The 16,611-nt window shown below is 41.9% G+C and overlaps 1 protein-coding gene across 3 annotated transcripts in view; it reads left to right on the top strand.

The window, feature by feature from the left end:
* pde4ba (phosphodiesterase 4B, cAMP-specific a) overlaps window positions 1–16,611 on the top strand; it is a 202,275-nt gene that overhangs the window by 58,175 nt on the left and 127,489 nt on the right. Inside the window, exons 1-2 of one of the 3 annotated variants that reach the window (XM_026146431.2) lie at window positions 11,732–12,272; window positions 12,465–12,690. In XM_026146431.2, coding sequence (XP_026002216.1) covers window positions 12,467–12,690 — 224 coding nt within the window. In that variant the 5' untranslated portion in view covers window positions 11,732–12,272; window positions 12,465–12,466. Of the gene's footprint in view, window positions 1–150; window positions 390–11,730; window positions 12,691–16,611 lie in introns of those variants that run through there. The other 2 variants (XM_026146428.2, XM_026146430.2) reach the window with 2 other exon arrangements.

The raw sequence follows: 16,611 nt of genomic DNA, 5'->3' as shown, positions 1-16,611 counted from the left end.
GTGATGAACTGGCGAGAACAGGTTTGTGAGTTGGTGATAAAGTTTAATTTCTTTTTGCTCTGTTTATCTTTTTAGTAGAGAAAATGTTTTATCTTGCTTTAATTTTTTTAATCTGTATTTTTAATTGTTGTTCTTTCTTTCTCTTCTCAGGACAGCAAAGAGCCTCCGGACTGCTGCCTCAGTGAGTCTTTCACTTCCCCTTCCTGCACTCTGGGAGTCGACCTGCGGCGAGGACGACGGCGTTTCTCGGGCAACCTGCAGCTACCCCCGCTGTCGTGGCGTCAGGGGGAGAGGTCACGGACGCCTGACGGAGAGATCATGACGAGGCCGACATCCCTGCCGTTTGGAGCTCCTCCCAGGATAGACATCACACCGGTGGATCCTGAATGGTGAGTGGGCTGAAACAAAGGTGGTGTACAGTTAATGTTAATCTCACAGGAAGAATACTATGAGAACATTTTGTCTTATATGTTAGTGGAGTAGCTCTTGCAACATATGCTATGGGTGACTTTGGGTTTTGTGCATTAGGGAAGGGTTAATGAACATGTTTCTGGGGCATCTGGCATGAACACGCGAGCTCTTGTTGCTCTTCAGGTTACATTGGTCTAAGTGTGACAGAACTCCACATTTACACAGTGAGTGAGTCTGTAATGCCTCCACACTGACTCGTGTCACAGAAAGGCAGTGATCTAGTTCCATAATAAAGACTAAACTATAACATATTAAAATCCAACAACTGTTTGGTTTCCTTCAACACAGATAAGACAGTAATTCATGCTTACAGTTTGTCATATTGAGAAAAGGATCAACAGCTCGATTCATTATTTCAATCATCGAGTAGCAGATGGTTCGTGCTGTCCTTAATCACGTAATTCTGGGTTTGACTCCACCTTCTTTGTGGAGTTGGCGTGCTCTGTCAGTGTGGGACTGCAGCATTCCTCCCACGGTGCTACAGTCATGCATGCAATATGGCTGTAAATCAGGTGCGAGTGTGAGCACGAAGGGCTGTGTGTCTCTCCGTGAGCATCCTCTGCGATAGACTGGCGACCTGTCCGTGGTGCACGCCACCTCACACCTAATGAGAGCTGAGATGGTCTCCAGCCCCCTGTGAATGAAAGTAGTGGTTAAGAAAATAGACAGGCGGATTAAAACTATCATTTATTTATGTCTGATACAAAGTAATTACAATCAGTTGTTACTTATTGTTACACTGTTATACATTTAGTACTTTAACATCACTTTAAGCTACATTTAGTTGCTCTTACAGGTAAAAATGTGCTTTACAGTGTGGAATCAGTACTTCTGTGTAAGTAATAGGATTACTTCTACATAACCTCTACATACATATCTGCCTTCTAGTTGATGATTCAGTTCCTTTGATTAAAATGAGCTGATAATAAATACATGCATGGCACTGAAGTTCGAGGTTAATGACATATTTTATATTTTATAATACACATATTTTTAAAGCTAGTCAAGCTCTGCTTAAGTGTTATATAAATGTGGGTTGAATAACTAATCTTTGCAGACAAGCATCAGCAAAATGAATCCTCAGCTGTAGAGAGTAGAAACCTCTCTGCATCAGTGTGTGATTTTTCATGTCCCATTAACGCTGATGAAGATGATGCTGCCTCTTTACATTATTCATGCACTCGGCCCACAGAGAAAGTGCATTCTGGTGCACACCGGGCACTCGTTCACAGCAGGAGGCACAATGTGCAGTTTCAGATGACACGTACACAAACGGCGTGTGGCTGGGTTTTGGTTGGAAGCCTGTTGTGTTAAATTCAGATACACTTTTGTTAAGCTGGCCAATCAGCCCTTACTGGCTCGTTACTTGAGTACTCTCAGTGAGTTTGATGTTAGGAGAGATAAATCCAGTTAAGGCACACTTGAGTATGAGTTGCCTAGTGCTTACTTCTCTTCAGATAAATGGATGTTGAAAGGCGGCTGCTAATTAGCAATGATTGGCACTGAATTTAAGTGTATGTGTTTATGTGTGGTGTATGGATGCGTATGTGTGCTGCTCCATAGTGAGTCGACACAGTTGTAGGTGACGGAGGGCTCGATGTGGCTACAATGATTTGTTTCTCTCAGAGAGCACATGTGCCTGTGTTTACAACAACAGATTGTAACTTTCTGCAGTTTTACACGCAGATAAAGTTTCAGCCACGCCTCATGTCTATTCTAATTTTGCTAGACAAGTGGGGAATACAGTAAGTGCAGCAGTTTTTAAAAAAATCTGCAAACACAGATATAAATAAAAAGCATAAAAAAAGGTCCGGGCTCTGGTGAGGCCAATCCACGGCTGATAGTGTTCCCGTATGTGTTTTCCTATTATGGAATACTTTTACTGCATTGGCACTGTTCTTGGGATCATTGATTTTGGGGCAAGCTGCCAGTAATTCCTAAAAATACACTTTAAGATGGGTCTGTTCGGTGCAGACTGGTGCAGGCTTGGGACTTTCACACAGTACTGTAAACAGTTGAAAAATGTAATATTTGTATTATACAAATGAAGTAATGTTTCTGCTATTAAAACTGTCTGTTGGGAACTCTGCAAGTCTAATTTTATTGATATGTTAAATGCTGAAAAAATATAGACAATACAAATGATCAGGAGAGATGTAACAAAGTATCCAAGGCAAACTATTCAGCTGTTAAACCTGTCGAACTCCAGTCCTCGAGGGCCGCTGTAAACTTTTAAATGTGTCCCTGCTGCAACACACCTGAAGAAAGTTAATTGGTCTTTAGCAAGAATTGAGTGCATGCTGAGGTGGCAACCCCCTAACCAGACTCAAGTACATTTAAATGAATGTAAGTTTTTGAAAAAATGTTCATTCATTTATGAATTGCCGCCTCAGCATGCAGTCAAGTTCTACAGAGCCTTGCTAATGACTTAGTTATGCTATTCAGGTGTGTCGCAGCAGGGACCCATGGAAACGTTTTAGGACTGGAGTTCGACACCGATGTATTAAACCAACAGTCCAGGCCGCTTTTCTCTGAAACATCAAACAAAGCCCTGCATGTGGATGCTGATGTACAACGTCCTCGTTTGTGGATTAACATGACTGCGTGTTTAAAAGTGTTGTACCTTCTCTTGTAACCAGCAGAGTGCAGTGTGTTGATTCTAGCTGGATGCACACATGCAGATTAAAGAGCAAACATCGTGTAAATGCAGATATTTGGTGCACTGGATGGTTAAATGTTTGTAACCCAGTTTACACCATTTTGGACATTTGTGATCTGATGTTCATCGAAACACCTGATGTTATATTGTTTGGAACGATTGTAATAAATGACTCCAGCAGAGAATTCAAAATATGACGTTTGTTGCTGTTTTTCTTTTGAATTTGACGGCTCTGAACATCCTGTAGATATTTACTGCATTTATTTTTGTTTCTGTTAACAGCGACTTTACTGATGGCAGCACAGTCCACTCCTGCAGCCACAGGCTTTGCAGCAGGTGAGGCGTGTGTCAGCTGTCAGTAACCTTGGTGTCAGAGGCAGACGTGTTTCCCTCGTGTACTCCTCCCTCCCGGCTCTCTTCTCTTCTAAAAGCTATTACGCTATGCTCCCTAAATGTTGCGGTCAGCACAACCTTCCTCAAGTCAGATTACTCTCTCCCCCTGTGAAGCCATGAGCTGGTGGATGTGTGCGCGACTGTGTATTGTATGTGTTTACATGTTTCTATGTATATCTGTCTGCAGTGCAATTTTAAATCCAAGTCAACAACAATTTGCCCCATCCCTCCTCTTGATCCTGTCTCGTTCCACTCGTACTTATTTAAGTGCCTTTCTCGGTGATTACGAGGAGGAGGAGGGAGCAAGAAGTTATTTTGGGATTTTAATTATTTTCCTGCTGATGTGCACAATTATTTTCAAGCTTCGAGTGCCTCGTGCATTGATTGTTGAAATTGTGTGTGTTTGTGCAACTGCGCATAAGAACCTCTGCTTGTGAAGATGGGAGCTACAGTAAATTTGTGTCTTATGCATGAATATGTGTGCAGCATCAGACCTTAAAGAGAGCCTATTACGCTCATTTGCACCTCATTTTCATTCTTGGATCTTAGCAAAGGAGCTTTGTATGATTTATACCTCGAAATAATCCCCATTTGTCTCGTATAGCCCCTCATATTCATCCACTGCCAGCTGCTCTCCCTTTAGGCCACCCTTACTTTAAGCTGATGCCCTTCTGATTGGCTTCACCCCTGAATAATAAGGTTTGATCAGCAGATGGGAGTGATTGAGTGATAATGATTTCTCCTTCCTTTGACTAAAAGAAGTAAGTAGTTAATGCGAGCCTCCACCACTGTAACATTAAACATGTGACAGCGCACGAAGGAAAGCACGTTAGTTCCCCTTCAGTGTAACTGTAGCTGTGATACTTAGTGCATCCCAGCTGAAAAGGTGATGACTGGGGGCAATTTAAGGATGCCAGAGTTGTGACATGTGAAGTTGAGCATAAGAAAGGTGATTAGCTGTTTTGTGTTCATTACATATTGTATGCTGACTAATTTGCATGAAGGTGAGGGGTGTCTGCACCAGAGATGAAATATGATAAAGCACCAAACTAGTGTGCAATTTTCATGATGGGACAAATTCTCCTGAAGCTTTCACAGTGACCACATATGTTTAAAATATGGGTTTTCTGGTCAAATATTTTGCCTTGTGTTGCTCGTGGTCTGATGACTGAGGTAATGATTGGCCAAAAGAAAGTTCACAATGGATCGACAGAGCCTGCAGGTCTGCGTAGTTCTGTTTGAAAAGACCGTGCAATGCATTTCTTTCTTTACCAGTTAGAGTGCAATAAGACGTTTTACCATGCTACACATTTTTTTATGCTTTGAATTTTTACTGTACTTGCATGGCTATAACTTCTATCAGTGATGGATGCTTATACATCTTCTCTTAATAGAATACTTTGATTCTGCATAGTGCATTTAGCTGTTTAAAGTTAAGTCAGTGGTATTTGTGATGTATGATGACAGAGGTTTTCCCAGAATGAGTGAAATTTTCCATGTTGAAAGTCTGTTTAAACTTGATTTGGAGCTATATTTATTTTTTATTTCTATTTTTTCCCCATCGTGTCACAGCGTCACTGGCCAGATTATGACTTGTCTGCACTCGGTGTACTTTCTTTGTGTGATGTGTTTTGAGCACTGCCCTCTACGCTGGTGTCCCAGACGGCTTTTGTGTGGGTGCTGGTGATCATCACGGCCAGGAGGCAGAAATTGGATCTTGCACTTTTCATTTTAGCAAGCAACAGATGAAGGCAGGCAGATTATGCACTGTGGCTGTAGTTCCAGCAATTCAGTTACCTCCAGGAAGAGCGCGTGGAACATTCAACATGCTTCTGATGATTAATCATCCTTTTTTTGTAGCTGGTTAAATGTTATACATACTTATTTGTAAACATGTACAAGTCGTGCACGCACAGTTTCATCAGGTTTTTTGTTCACTGCCAGAGGGAATAAAAACGCTTGTGTAGTTACCTCAGATACTCTGACAGGTTTTTGTTACATGGCAATCCTCTCATGTCCGAGTCTGGCTGAGAATTAAACCTGAGAATATTCTAGTCTGTTAAGCTGTGAAGTGACAGAGACATGGAGTTTTTCCTTTTTTTAATCTGTCTGCTTATACTCAAACATCCCAGAGAGAAATCTGTCATGGATATTATTTTTCACTCTTATCTAGGAATGTGCAACAATGTCACCTTCAAATAATAATACTGTTTGTTCAGCCCTCTTTCTAGATTATTTTAGGCTCATATTGTTGTTTTCGTCCTTCTTTTTATGTTTATTTCTGACTTCCTTTTTTCATTTCAACCGTCCACTGCTGTAACTTCAAATTACCTTTCATGCTTTTTCACACATGACATTTATCTGCTTTTTTGTGTTTGAATCTCTCGTACCGTAAACCTTTGTGTAGCGCTACAGCTCTGTAAATCTAGGCCACAATGCAGGATTGTTTTCACTAATGTGAGAGAGATGGCGTGTGACAGGGGGAATAAAGAAAAGAGGGTTTTATGTAGCCTGAGGAACGACATCAAGAGCTTTCTCAAGACCTAAATACATCCCTTGCAACCTGTACTACAATTATCTGACCCCTACGCTCGTGTAAGACCTCCTTCCCTGGCAGCACACTTCTAATATTGTCTAGCTCAGGGTCTCATTGTGGGAAACCAAGTGAGTAAAGGTGCATGGGACGAGAAGAGGCGTCTTTCTTATACGCTGTGAATTATGCAGAGTGACAGATAGGGGTTTGAGGGGAAAGTATACTTGGAAAAAATTAAGCCAATACTAATTTAGCAAGTTAAAAATATATGAACAGAAACATGTCAGTATCTATCCATCCATTTTCCTGACTGTGCATCAAACCAAGGTCACGCTGGGGCTGGAGCCTGTGCTGGATGTCAGGCGGATACATAACAGCATATTCATGAATGTATTCATTTATTTTCATCCTAGAAAAGCACTGATCCCAATCAGAGCTCGTCTCCATCTGTAAAAACTGTTGCAGCAGCAAATATGCCAGCTATCCTAGCACCGAAGTCGGCACAGTTTGAAAAGAGAAGTAAAGCAAAGCGGAGCCTTAGGGCTGCTTTTGTTTTAATGCATTTTATCACACTCTTAGTAAGATGTGTGAAAAACACTCTTCCCAGGATCCTTTAGGCCAAAGACACATCTATAAATTACTTGATCAGTATTTAAAAAAAGAGAGAGATTAAGTTTTTCATGATGAAAAACAAGAACTGCTCATAAATGTAAAGATGAAACAAAGAATTTAAATTGTAAATTCTTTATTAATAGCTCTGTCTGTATACCAGCAGATAATCACATTATTTATGTATTTATTAGACACTGATGGCCTTGGAGAATAAAACTTAATGTCTAGTAATCCCCAGATTAGTTTTTCTACTGTCTGGTTCTGTGCAACCAAAAAAACCCGACTACTGCATTTATTGACTTCAAATTGACGCTATAAACAATAACAAGCTAGTTCAATTTAAAATAACCTGGAATCTAGAAAGCCTAGAAATAGCACCTTCATTAAACTGAAAATGTTCAGTTGACACATATGTATGTATGGGAGTTATTTTAATCTAAAATGATAAGCCGAGTTAACTAATAACAACACTGAGAAATTAGCCTAATCAGCTTTATCCTGTACAAACCTCACTGCAACGGCACTGAAATACTACTGTGAACAGCTTGGATGGAAATCTTAAGCTCTACAACCAAACATGTTGTTCTGTTTTTCAAGGCAGCCAAGTTACTTTTTGACAAATAGTTCAATTTACAGTGTAATGCCATCCATCCATCCTGGAGCCTGTCCCAGCTGTCGCAGGGCGGGGTCTTTCTGTGTAGAGTTTGCACGCTCTCCCCGTGCTTGCGTGGGCTCTCTCTGGGTGCTCCAGCTTCCTCCCACAGTCCTGACATGCAGTTAGTGCGGTTATGTTAATTGGTAACACTAAATTGCCCGTAGGTCTAAATGTGTAAAGGTTATTAAATGTAAGATATTCACATATAGTTTTGTGGTAATTAATTATCAAATGACATGGTTAGCTTTATTCCAGCTAAACATTAGCATGTTAGCATATATAAATGCATATAGCTAAAAGGACTGACAAATAACTCAAATTATTGTCAGTTATTGTGGAATTATTTTTAAACAATTAATTTAGTAATTAACCAAGAGCTTTAATTTTAGGGGTGGCACAGGTGCCTAAAACATAATCCTAATGTAAAGGTCAACAAATGGCCTGTCAGAGCTTCACAACTTGCTGCAGGGGCTGTTGTGTCTCAGGTCCTCCTGTGCTGTGATCATAGTGCTTTCATTTAAGCCCTCAAGGATGTGAAATCCAGTTTAACATGGAATCCAATGGCCCAGTTACTCTTCAATTAAATCTCTTTCAATCTTTCTCCTGGCATTGGCTCCCAGTTCTTCTGTTTTGAAATGCGCTAATGTGCAAGAGCCAGCAGTCATTTTTAAGATTTGTGTGCAGGTCTCTTTGATTTTTCTTTATTTTCTTTCCACCATTGGCATGGATCTCTCAGGAGGAACCGGCAGGTGTGAAGAGTAACTGTCAGTCAACAGTTACTCTATATGTGCAAGATAGCTAAGCATAGAAGTTTAAACAGTAATTGATGGGGCATCAGTTCATGAGTCTAACCTTCTGCCTTGTCCGCTAATTTATGGATTAGCATCCTTTGCTATCAAAAGAACCATTAATTTTGAATGAAAAAATCAGTATGAAGCTGCAAAACATATCTGATCTCTATAATTAAACTATAAGTAATGGAAATCTTTTACCATATGGGATTGCTCTGTTATGGTAATTTCTGATTATTAGATACTTAAACTTTGCATTTTCATTCTAATAATAATACCACAATTTTATTGCATTTATATTTATAGAGCTGATTTAAGTTACCCTAAATAATTTTTGTATTAATTACTTAATGCCAACTAAACATAACAATGTTAAGTTAGCATGTTAGCAGTATATTGTAAACATAGCATGCCTTTTTGAGTCCTACCCGTGTTTGTGCAAATTGATGAAATTAAATGGTAAATGGCCTGCATTTGTATAGCGCTTTACTCGTCCCTAAGGACCCCAAAGCGCTTTACACTACATTCAGTCATTCACCCATTCACGCACACATTCACACACTGGTGATGGCAGCTACATTGTAGCCACAGCTGCCCTGGGGCGCGCTGACAGAGGCCAGGCTATCAAAGTAAATATAGTTTACTTTGATAATAAACAAAATATAGCATTTTAAAGCTAAATCTAATGCTTCAAAAAGTATTTTAAAAAATAGATGAAATTTAATATTTACTAAAAGTCCAGCTGCAGATCGAGCATACCATGAAATCACAGAAGTCTCTAATTTATCTGTGACTTTATTAGCTTTGGATCTGGAATCCATACCTCATTGGGACTCAGGACTAGCTAATTATATACATTTATCCATGCTGGCCACTGCGATTGAGGTTCAGCAAAATTTCAAAGATGAGAAGAAGGTTAAAAACAGTTTTTAAGAACTATGGCAAAACAACTTTACAACATCAGTTGGTTGACTGACTAACTACTTTGGATGTTATTGGTTATTAAGATACATTGTGAGATATACCACTTTTATTCAGTGCCCAGAGGCCTGTACTATGAAGCAGGACTGACCCTGGGTTTCTTGTGCTGTGAAGGTGGTTTTTGGTAACATATGCGGTAGACCTTACCTGCTGGGGAATGTTGTGGAAGGTTATGTTTGAGATTAGAGATCACCAGGGCAGAAATCCCTGCCTACCAACCAATCACTTCTGAAAAATAGTATCTGTGTGCAGACAGTAGTATGTTTTTCAGCAGTTTGTTTCCCTGATGAGCACCAGTACAAAATATTCTTAAACTTTATTCCTTTAGGGTTTTTTTTCATGTTGGCTAAACACAATTATACAACAATTTCATTGTTTTATTAGCATTAATGTATTCATATATGATATTAATATATTATATATGAAAACAGGAAACTGCTGGAGAAAGTTTTCAACTGGTTTAACTGGCAACAGGTGAGCAGAGATTCACCAATCTGCAAAGATGAGGCTAAAAATCAGTTTTGGATGCAAATGTATGCAAAAACTGGTGATAAAAAAAAAAAACTGAACGTTTGATACTTGCACTGAGCAGCATTTAAGTGTAATATGCAAGTGCTAGTGAGTAAAGCACAAGTGAATGAAGGACATTTTCTATCCCTTTCCAATGAGCTACTGCCGGTGATGACACATTTTCTAAATTTAAGTCTAAATCTATTAAAATAAGGTGGCAGCAGCGGCGCGTTCATTACAGTGCAGTTGTAGTGACAGAGCATTACATTCAGCGAGGCAGGAAAAATGAAATGTAAGCACAAAAGTAGCCTTGCTGGTGTTTTATAGCAGCTTTCAATAACCAAAGTGACTTAGCCCTGTAACTCTTGAGCAGCCTCCTTCATCACATGATAAAACTAAAAGCTCTGGTTGCTGGATCTGGAGTCTGACTTTATAACCAGCTGCTTAAAGTCTCGCTTTTCCACCATATAACTGCATCGGTGATTTCCATCCACCCTTTGCTTTTCCAGTTATATGGAGCGAGTGCTCCGGGGACTCTTGGTGGAGTCACTTATTTACATTTGAGTCGCACATCACCAGCTGCTCGTATCACCTCGTTCTTAGCATTTGATGCTGGGTTTTTACCTCATTTGATGATACGGGTTTGTTGTTTTCACCTTTAGCGAGAAGAGTTTTCTTTTATATTTTTCAAAGTACCGTGATTTGTTGGAAGCTGTTGAAGTAGATCCCTTTTTAGGTACTAATTCATCGTCGGAGGCTGACACATAGCTCTCGCAGTCAGACATGCCTGGGACTGTATGCACTGGAAACATGGGATTATTATTGCAGTTTAGTGAAACTAAACACACCGAACATGGAACACGAGGCCACACTGTTAGCGAAGATTTACGTAAATTTGACAAGCTGAATGCATTCTGTACTGTACAGGAGACACAGTACGAGACTGATTGACAGTGGTCTACAGCCTATCAGGACGCAGAACACCATACACTGTAAAAAACAAACCAAAAAAAACAAAGTTGCACACAAAAAATCGTCGAAACAGCAACGCCACGAAAGGTGAACTGTGTTATAGTGAGGGACCACCGTAAGCTCAAAATCCTGGGACACAGACCCAGCCCAGTGATATGTGTGTGTTAGACTGGTCAGATAATTTCTACTACCATGTAAAACAGGAGACTGACGGAGGAAATGAGTCGGGGAATGCCTCGTGTCTGCCTGCTGCGCTCCTATAACGTCTCGCATTACTACAAGTGTTCTTTTCCTTATATTCAAGCACGAGAAGACTATTTTCAAAGGCTTTCTTGGCAAAATGTGGTGTGAAAGCTCCTCATGCGTCTGCGCTTTAGGATCATCAGTGACTCACAACCTCAACAAATCAGTCCAGCGAGCAGATGAGCAAGCACTCACATTTCCAGCACTCCCTGCCATTCTGCTCTCCTCTGATGTTCACTTTAGATTTTTCTCCCTCAGCTTCCCCGCCTCTCCGCTCGCAGGGCATTGCCCCTCTTTTTCTCTCTCTTCACCACAAGGAGTAGTCCTTTGTGTTTGTGGATGTATTTCTGCTATGACTGTGTCTATTCTGTGTCCGTTCTTTCTCTTTACATGCTCATGCTTGGATTGGTTCAGTTCAGGCAGAATTACAGATGGATTACATTAGATGGATTGTACTGAATGCTTTACACCAATATGTTTTCTTGTAATTGCAGTAGTTTAGAGTGTTTACTTGAATCGGCTGCCCTTTGAGCAGTGTGTATGATTCATTTCACTGATGCCCCATTAAGCTGTTTGCTTTTATCTCCCTTCCAAATGTCCTTATTTATTTTTAACTTGGCATGTCCTCACTAGTTGCCTGCCTCGCTAAAGGTCACAACACCATCAGCAACATTACCACAAATACCAGCTAAACAAAAAATAAATAATAAATCTGGCAACCTGTTACCGTGCCTGCCTGCCTGCCGTCACAACAGCCGCCAGCCAATCCTCAGCGTTGGAGGTGTGGCTTGTACTCGCTGCGTGCCTGCTCGGAGCTCCTTGTGTATATTCTGAATGAAACGGCAAGTGAAGCATTTCCCTGCGTGCTGAGCGCTGCTCCGCTCGCTGCTCTGAGTGTGCGAGTGAAGGGAAATCTGACTTGAGCCTCAGCATAGTGGGAGTCACTCTGTGCCACACCGGGAGTGCCTTTGGGTGAGGCGGGGGTTGTTTTGCAAGAAAGGGGTTCGTCAAGCAGTGGTTAATGGAGAGAGAGCAAGACAGGAGGAGGCAGAGAGCACTTTTCAGTCCCTCTGAATCTTTCATGAAGGGAGATCCTCCAACATCAAGCCGCCTGATGGACTGAGAGAAAGAGTTGGTGTTCGCTTAACAGGCACCAACAGTGACAGAGGAACACGGGGAGAAGGAGGGGGCACTGGGGCGTGAGAGCAGGAGAGACCAGGAGAGGGATGGACAAGCCGTAATAAGAAGGGGAATTCTTCTGTATGTGGCCCAGCTGTAGAAGCTCCTCTGAGAGCCTCTGATGAACCGAAGACCAGCAGAAAAACAGAGGGCACGAGCCACAGAAGAGAGGGAGCGGGAGGGCACGACCGCTGGCTGGCTAATCCCTAAAAACTCGCGAAGAACGAGGGAAAAGGGAAAGAATTGAAAGCACAGAGGCAGAGCAACAAAAAGGTATGTGTGAGCTGGCCTTTTCCTGAGTGACCGTTTGTGCATGCTCAGGCTCTCTGCAGCATTTTAACCCAGTGGAAAAGTTCAGTGTGTCTACAAGAGAAGGGCTAACTAAAGCATACATGACGAGCCCGTGGGGCTAAAATTGGGCGGAATTTGGTAGAATTTGACAGAAGAGCACAAGTCTGCCCACAGGGATGTCATCCAACGAGCTGAGCGTCGAGATGGACTCGTGCATTCGGACGTTCAAGGAGCACATGCACCTGGAGCTGGAGCCACCCAAGATGCCAGGTGTCATGGGAGGGAAGAGGGGAGCCACGTCCCCGAAGCTGTCCCCTAGAAGCTCCCCGCGGCTCTTCCGCAAGCTGATGGTCAACAAGAGCATCCGACAGAGGCGACGCTTCACTGTAGCTCATACCTGGTAAGGCCTGTGGGTTGGTGGGCAATAAAAAAGTAGGGGTGGAGGGAAAATGTGCAGACTAAGATTGATTGATGTGACAGAGAGTTAAAGCTAGGGGAAAGACTGAATGTGGATGTGAATAGTAAAGTAAAGAAGATCTAATGGGTTTACTTTGGTGGGAAACCCATGAGGGAGCGTGGCTGAGGGACAGCGTTAGAGCTGGGGTGTAGCCGTCGGGGAGGAATTCATTTGCCAATAGAGATGCCGTGACGTGGGGAAAAGAGGGGGAAAATGGAAGGTGAGAGAATCCAAGTATAGAGACTGAGCTGACAAAAAACAGCCCGTGGTTTCTAAAAGGGAAACCAATTTTGTGGTAAGCATGGGGTCAGAAATATATCAGGGCTGGGCTGCTGTGGGATGACTCGTTACTGGGTTAGAGGATTACATAATGGACTAAAATCACATTCGGCAGACTCCCCTGTCCTCCATTTTGATGTGGTGTCTCTGCCCCATACCTGGGTGAGATTTGTGTGCGTGCAGATCAGCCCTTGTTTTGGATGGCTGCTGTGATATGCAGGGAGTGTTGGGTGTGTTATGCAACCTGGTGGTTCTTAACCTTTTTTTCTTTTGGCTGACAACCCCAATGAGGAAATGGATGTTCACACAACACGAGCGCAACACAAAATGCCAAATATGTTGGAGCATCCACAGCACGGAGTACGGCTCTGTTTACATTTCGTTGTGTAGTTTACACAGACGGCATTTCTCTTTGTGTCAATCTTATTATAAAGAAGCCCAGATGCAGGAAGTCTGACTTTCCGAGTTCAGTAAGAGCACAGGGTCTACTTCCCATAAACACCTTAATTCTATCCTTTTTTTTCTATTTTGTGCCCCCACCCACACCCTAAATCTACCTTTTCGTTTTGCAGCGGTTAGAGACTACAGGAGAAAGGATGACTTGCTTTGTTATGCAATGTATGGATTAGAGGCAAAGAGCTGATGTGATTTGACTGCAAGAGCTCAAGGTGACTCTTTCTGGTTAAATTAGGTGGTGGAAGACGGGGATGTAATTCTTTATTTTTTTTTCGTGACATTTTTGAAGGTGAAAACCATCACAACCATCTTCAGAGGAGGGTGATTGTCACGTACCTTTAAGCACGTACCGCATGACACCGAAATGGGTTGCACATTCGACGTAACATGATAAAGCAGGCTTGTCACTGCTTGGGCGGATCTTAAAAACATTCCCTGTGGTGGGACATGCAGGAAGAAAAAGAAAAATGAGTCTCGATATCAATCTGCCCCTCTGTGTTGTGACTACAATCTGAGATGTTTGCATGACAGAAAAAGAAGAAATAATGTGTGTGATGTGCAGCTTTACCTGTGGTCCGTGTAAGAGTGCATACGTGCACGGATGATTTTGAATGCAGATATTACAGCGGTTGTTTGTTTTGCCCCCTCTCGTTGTATATCTCACCATCTCCTCCCTACACAGCAGCAGCAGAAAGGGGACTCGTGCCTGTTTATCTCTCTGCTTGTATAGTATAGAGCACAGGGAGATTAGTGGGGGTTGGGTGGGTACAGGGGCAAAGCACAAGAAGGGAGAAACAAGGAGAATGGCTTCATTTAGACATCATTAAAGACGTCAGTAGTGTCCTTTGACTTGTTCGTTCTCATAAATCCACAGCATATGGGCCGGAGCCAGGGACTCGACAACACCTATAACACTAATTGCAGCCATTAGGCGTAAGTCTAATGCATTTACAGCAGATTCATGATAGGGCGTCCTCGGGCAAGACACAGAGATCTGTCTGCTGTCTAATTATAATTCTCTGAAAGTTACAAATAAAATTTTCTTTTAATCAAATAGGAAGGAAGAGATCAAAAAGCAGAGCAGACACAGTAAGAGAGAGCGTTTTGGGGGAGAAAAAACCCACCAGTCATCTCCAAAAGAGGGAGGTGTGGCAATTAGGATGGAAATGCCAGCTGACAGCCAGGACCAGAATAGGACCAGGTGTTTCAGACTTCATTTCATGCTCATTTTCTTTTAATCCCACACACATTAAATGTTAGGATGCCATTAAAATACACAGCGAGACTATTAATCATCACACGTTCGGCTTTATCTCGTGACGTAAAATGTGCTGCGTGCTGCACCAGAATATCAATGACGTTTTTCCTTGGAGAACAAAAACCTTACCTGGAAATCCTTCAGGGCATTACTGTCTGCTCATACTGGCCTAATTGTCTCCCCACCTGTCCCAGACCTCGGGGAAATACTGGAGAAAAATAAGATGAATCGGTGATCCGTATTGCTCAGGCGCGCCTGCCGTCGTACGAGTAGCAAAGAACTGTCATTATGTAATGATGCCTATATGTATGTGAGCTCTAAATGTACCACTGCAATAATTATCACAGGTGAATATTTACTCAGATATATGCTCAGAATATAAATAACCTTTAAGTTCAAATGGTTTTCTTAGTACTGGAAAAGTAGCTAAGATGCAAATTTAAGGTGCTCTCAGTTGACTCTGTGAATGGGGTTTCTTGTTGTGAGGATCCTCCAGAGAATTGTCACCTGAATCTGCAGCTCCCCCGAGTTTTGCACGGCTGTATAGCCAGTTTCAGCTCATTATTCAGCCGTTTATCGTTTCTTTTTCAGTGTCTCTGCTCTCTGAGCTGTGGAAACGCTCTATAATGCCACTGCAACAACATCACCTGCCCAAACTGGACACAGGTGGAGCAATAGGGGCCAAAAGAGCCACATGTTCCCCCCATGAAATAGAACATGTTTGCCATATCACCTTGAAATAACAGCAAGCAATAAATCAGTAAGACTCTTGGATGAGAGCAGTGGCGGTCCTAGCCTGTTTGGCGCCCTGGGCGAACACTCCCTCTGGCGCCTCCCCTCCTCCGACGACACACACACACACACACACACACACACACACACACACACACACACACACACATGAAGAGAGAGAGAGTATGCATAGTATGCAAACAGCTACCAAGCAGCCATCATAATTCCTCATACAATGAGAACAGGACAAATCAACAACTGACAAAGACTCATTAATATTAAAATCTGTAACATAATGTGTTGTTTGGAGTTTAGTCTGTTACTGTTGCTATTTTTACCATTTATTCTTGGAGCAACTGTAACCTACATAATTTCCTTAGGGATTAATAAAGTATTCTGATTCTGATTGTTTCAGGATGACCTGCCATTATCCAATGACACATCTACTTACCTGCATCTTTTGCTCGTTTCTCCTCCTCCTCTTTTCTCTTTTTTCTAAACTGAGCACCTGATGGCTTTGAACTTTTCTTGTCCATCTTGGTTTTTATTTTGCACTCCAGTATGAATACAAGTCCTCCAACCCGAGGATCACCACAACATAACCTAACAGACCTACACCCTGGTTCACAGATTCACTTTGTCTAAGGTTTATTTCTGGGATTTCACACAACCCAGGATTCAAATCATGAATACATAATGGGCTTGGATTTACAACATTATGAATGAAATGTGCTCTATTTGGAAGCAGCCTGGTTGTGTGAGAGACTTTAAATCATCAAACTGCAAATTATAAATTTTAAATTGTTATTGATCCCTTTATCCCGAGTCCTAAAGTGTATATTTATTTTCTTACTGTTCTTATATTTATTGTTTGTTTACTTGCACTGCTGTAACTGCAGCCTCGTCGTCTCGTCTCTCTATATCCTGGACTGGATGTAGCGGAGATGACAATAAAGTTTACTTTGACTTCAGCAGCGAGCAGGCGCACCGAGGGCTCTCGCGCTCACTTTTCGCGTATAGAATTTCGAAAAAACATCGGTGCAAATTATAAGTCTGTATCATGATGTCTGGTGTTTTCGTGCTTGTTGGTTTGTTTTTATTTAGTTTTATTCTGCCAGATGCTGCTCCAGCCAGCCAGA

This window comes from Astatotilapia calliptera, chromosome 17, assembly GCF_964374335.1.
Source record: "Astatotilapia calliptera chromosome 17, fAstCal68.1, whole genome shotgun sequence".
In the NCBI taxonomy this organism is placed as follows: domain Eukaryota; kingdom Metazoa; phylum Chordata; class Actinopteri; order Cichliformes; family Cichlidae; genus Astatotilapia; species Astatotilapia calliptera.
The sequence above is the reverse complement of the archived record's forward strand: the minus strand, read 5'-3'. Positions and strand labels throughout refer to the sequence as shown.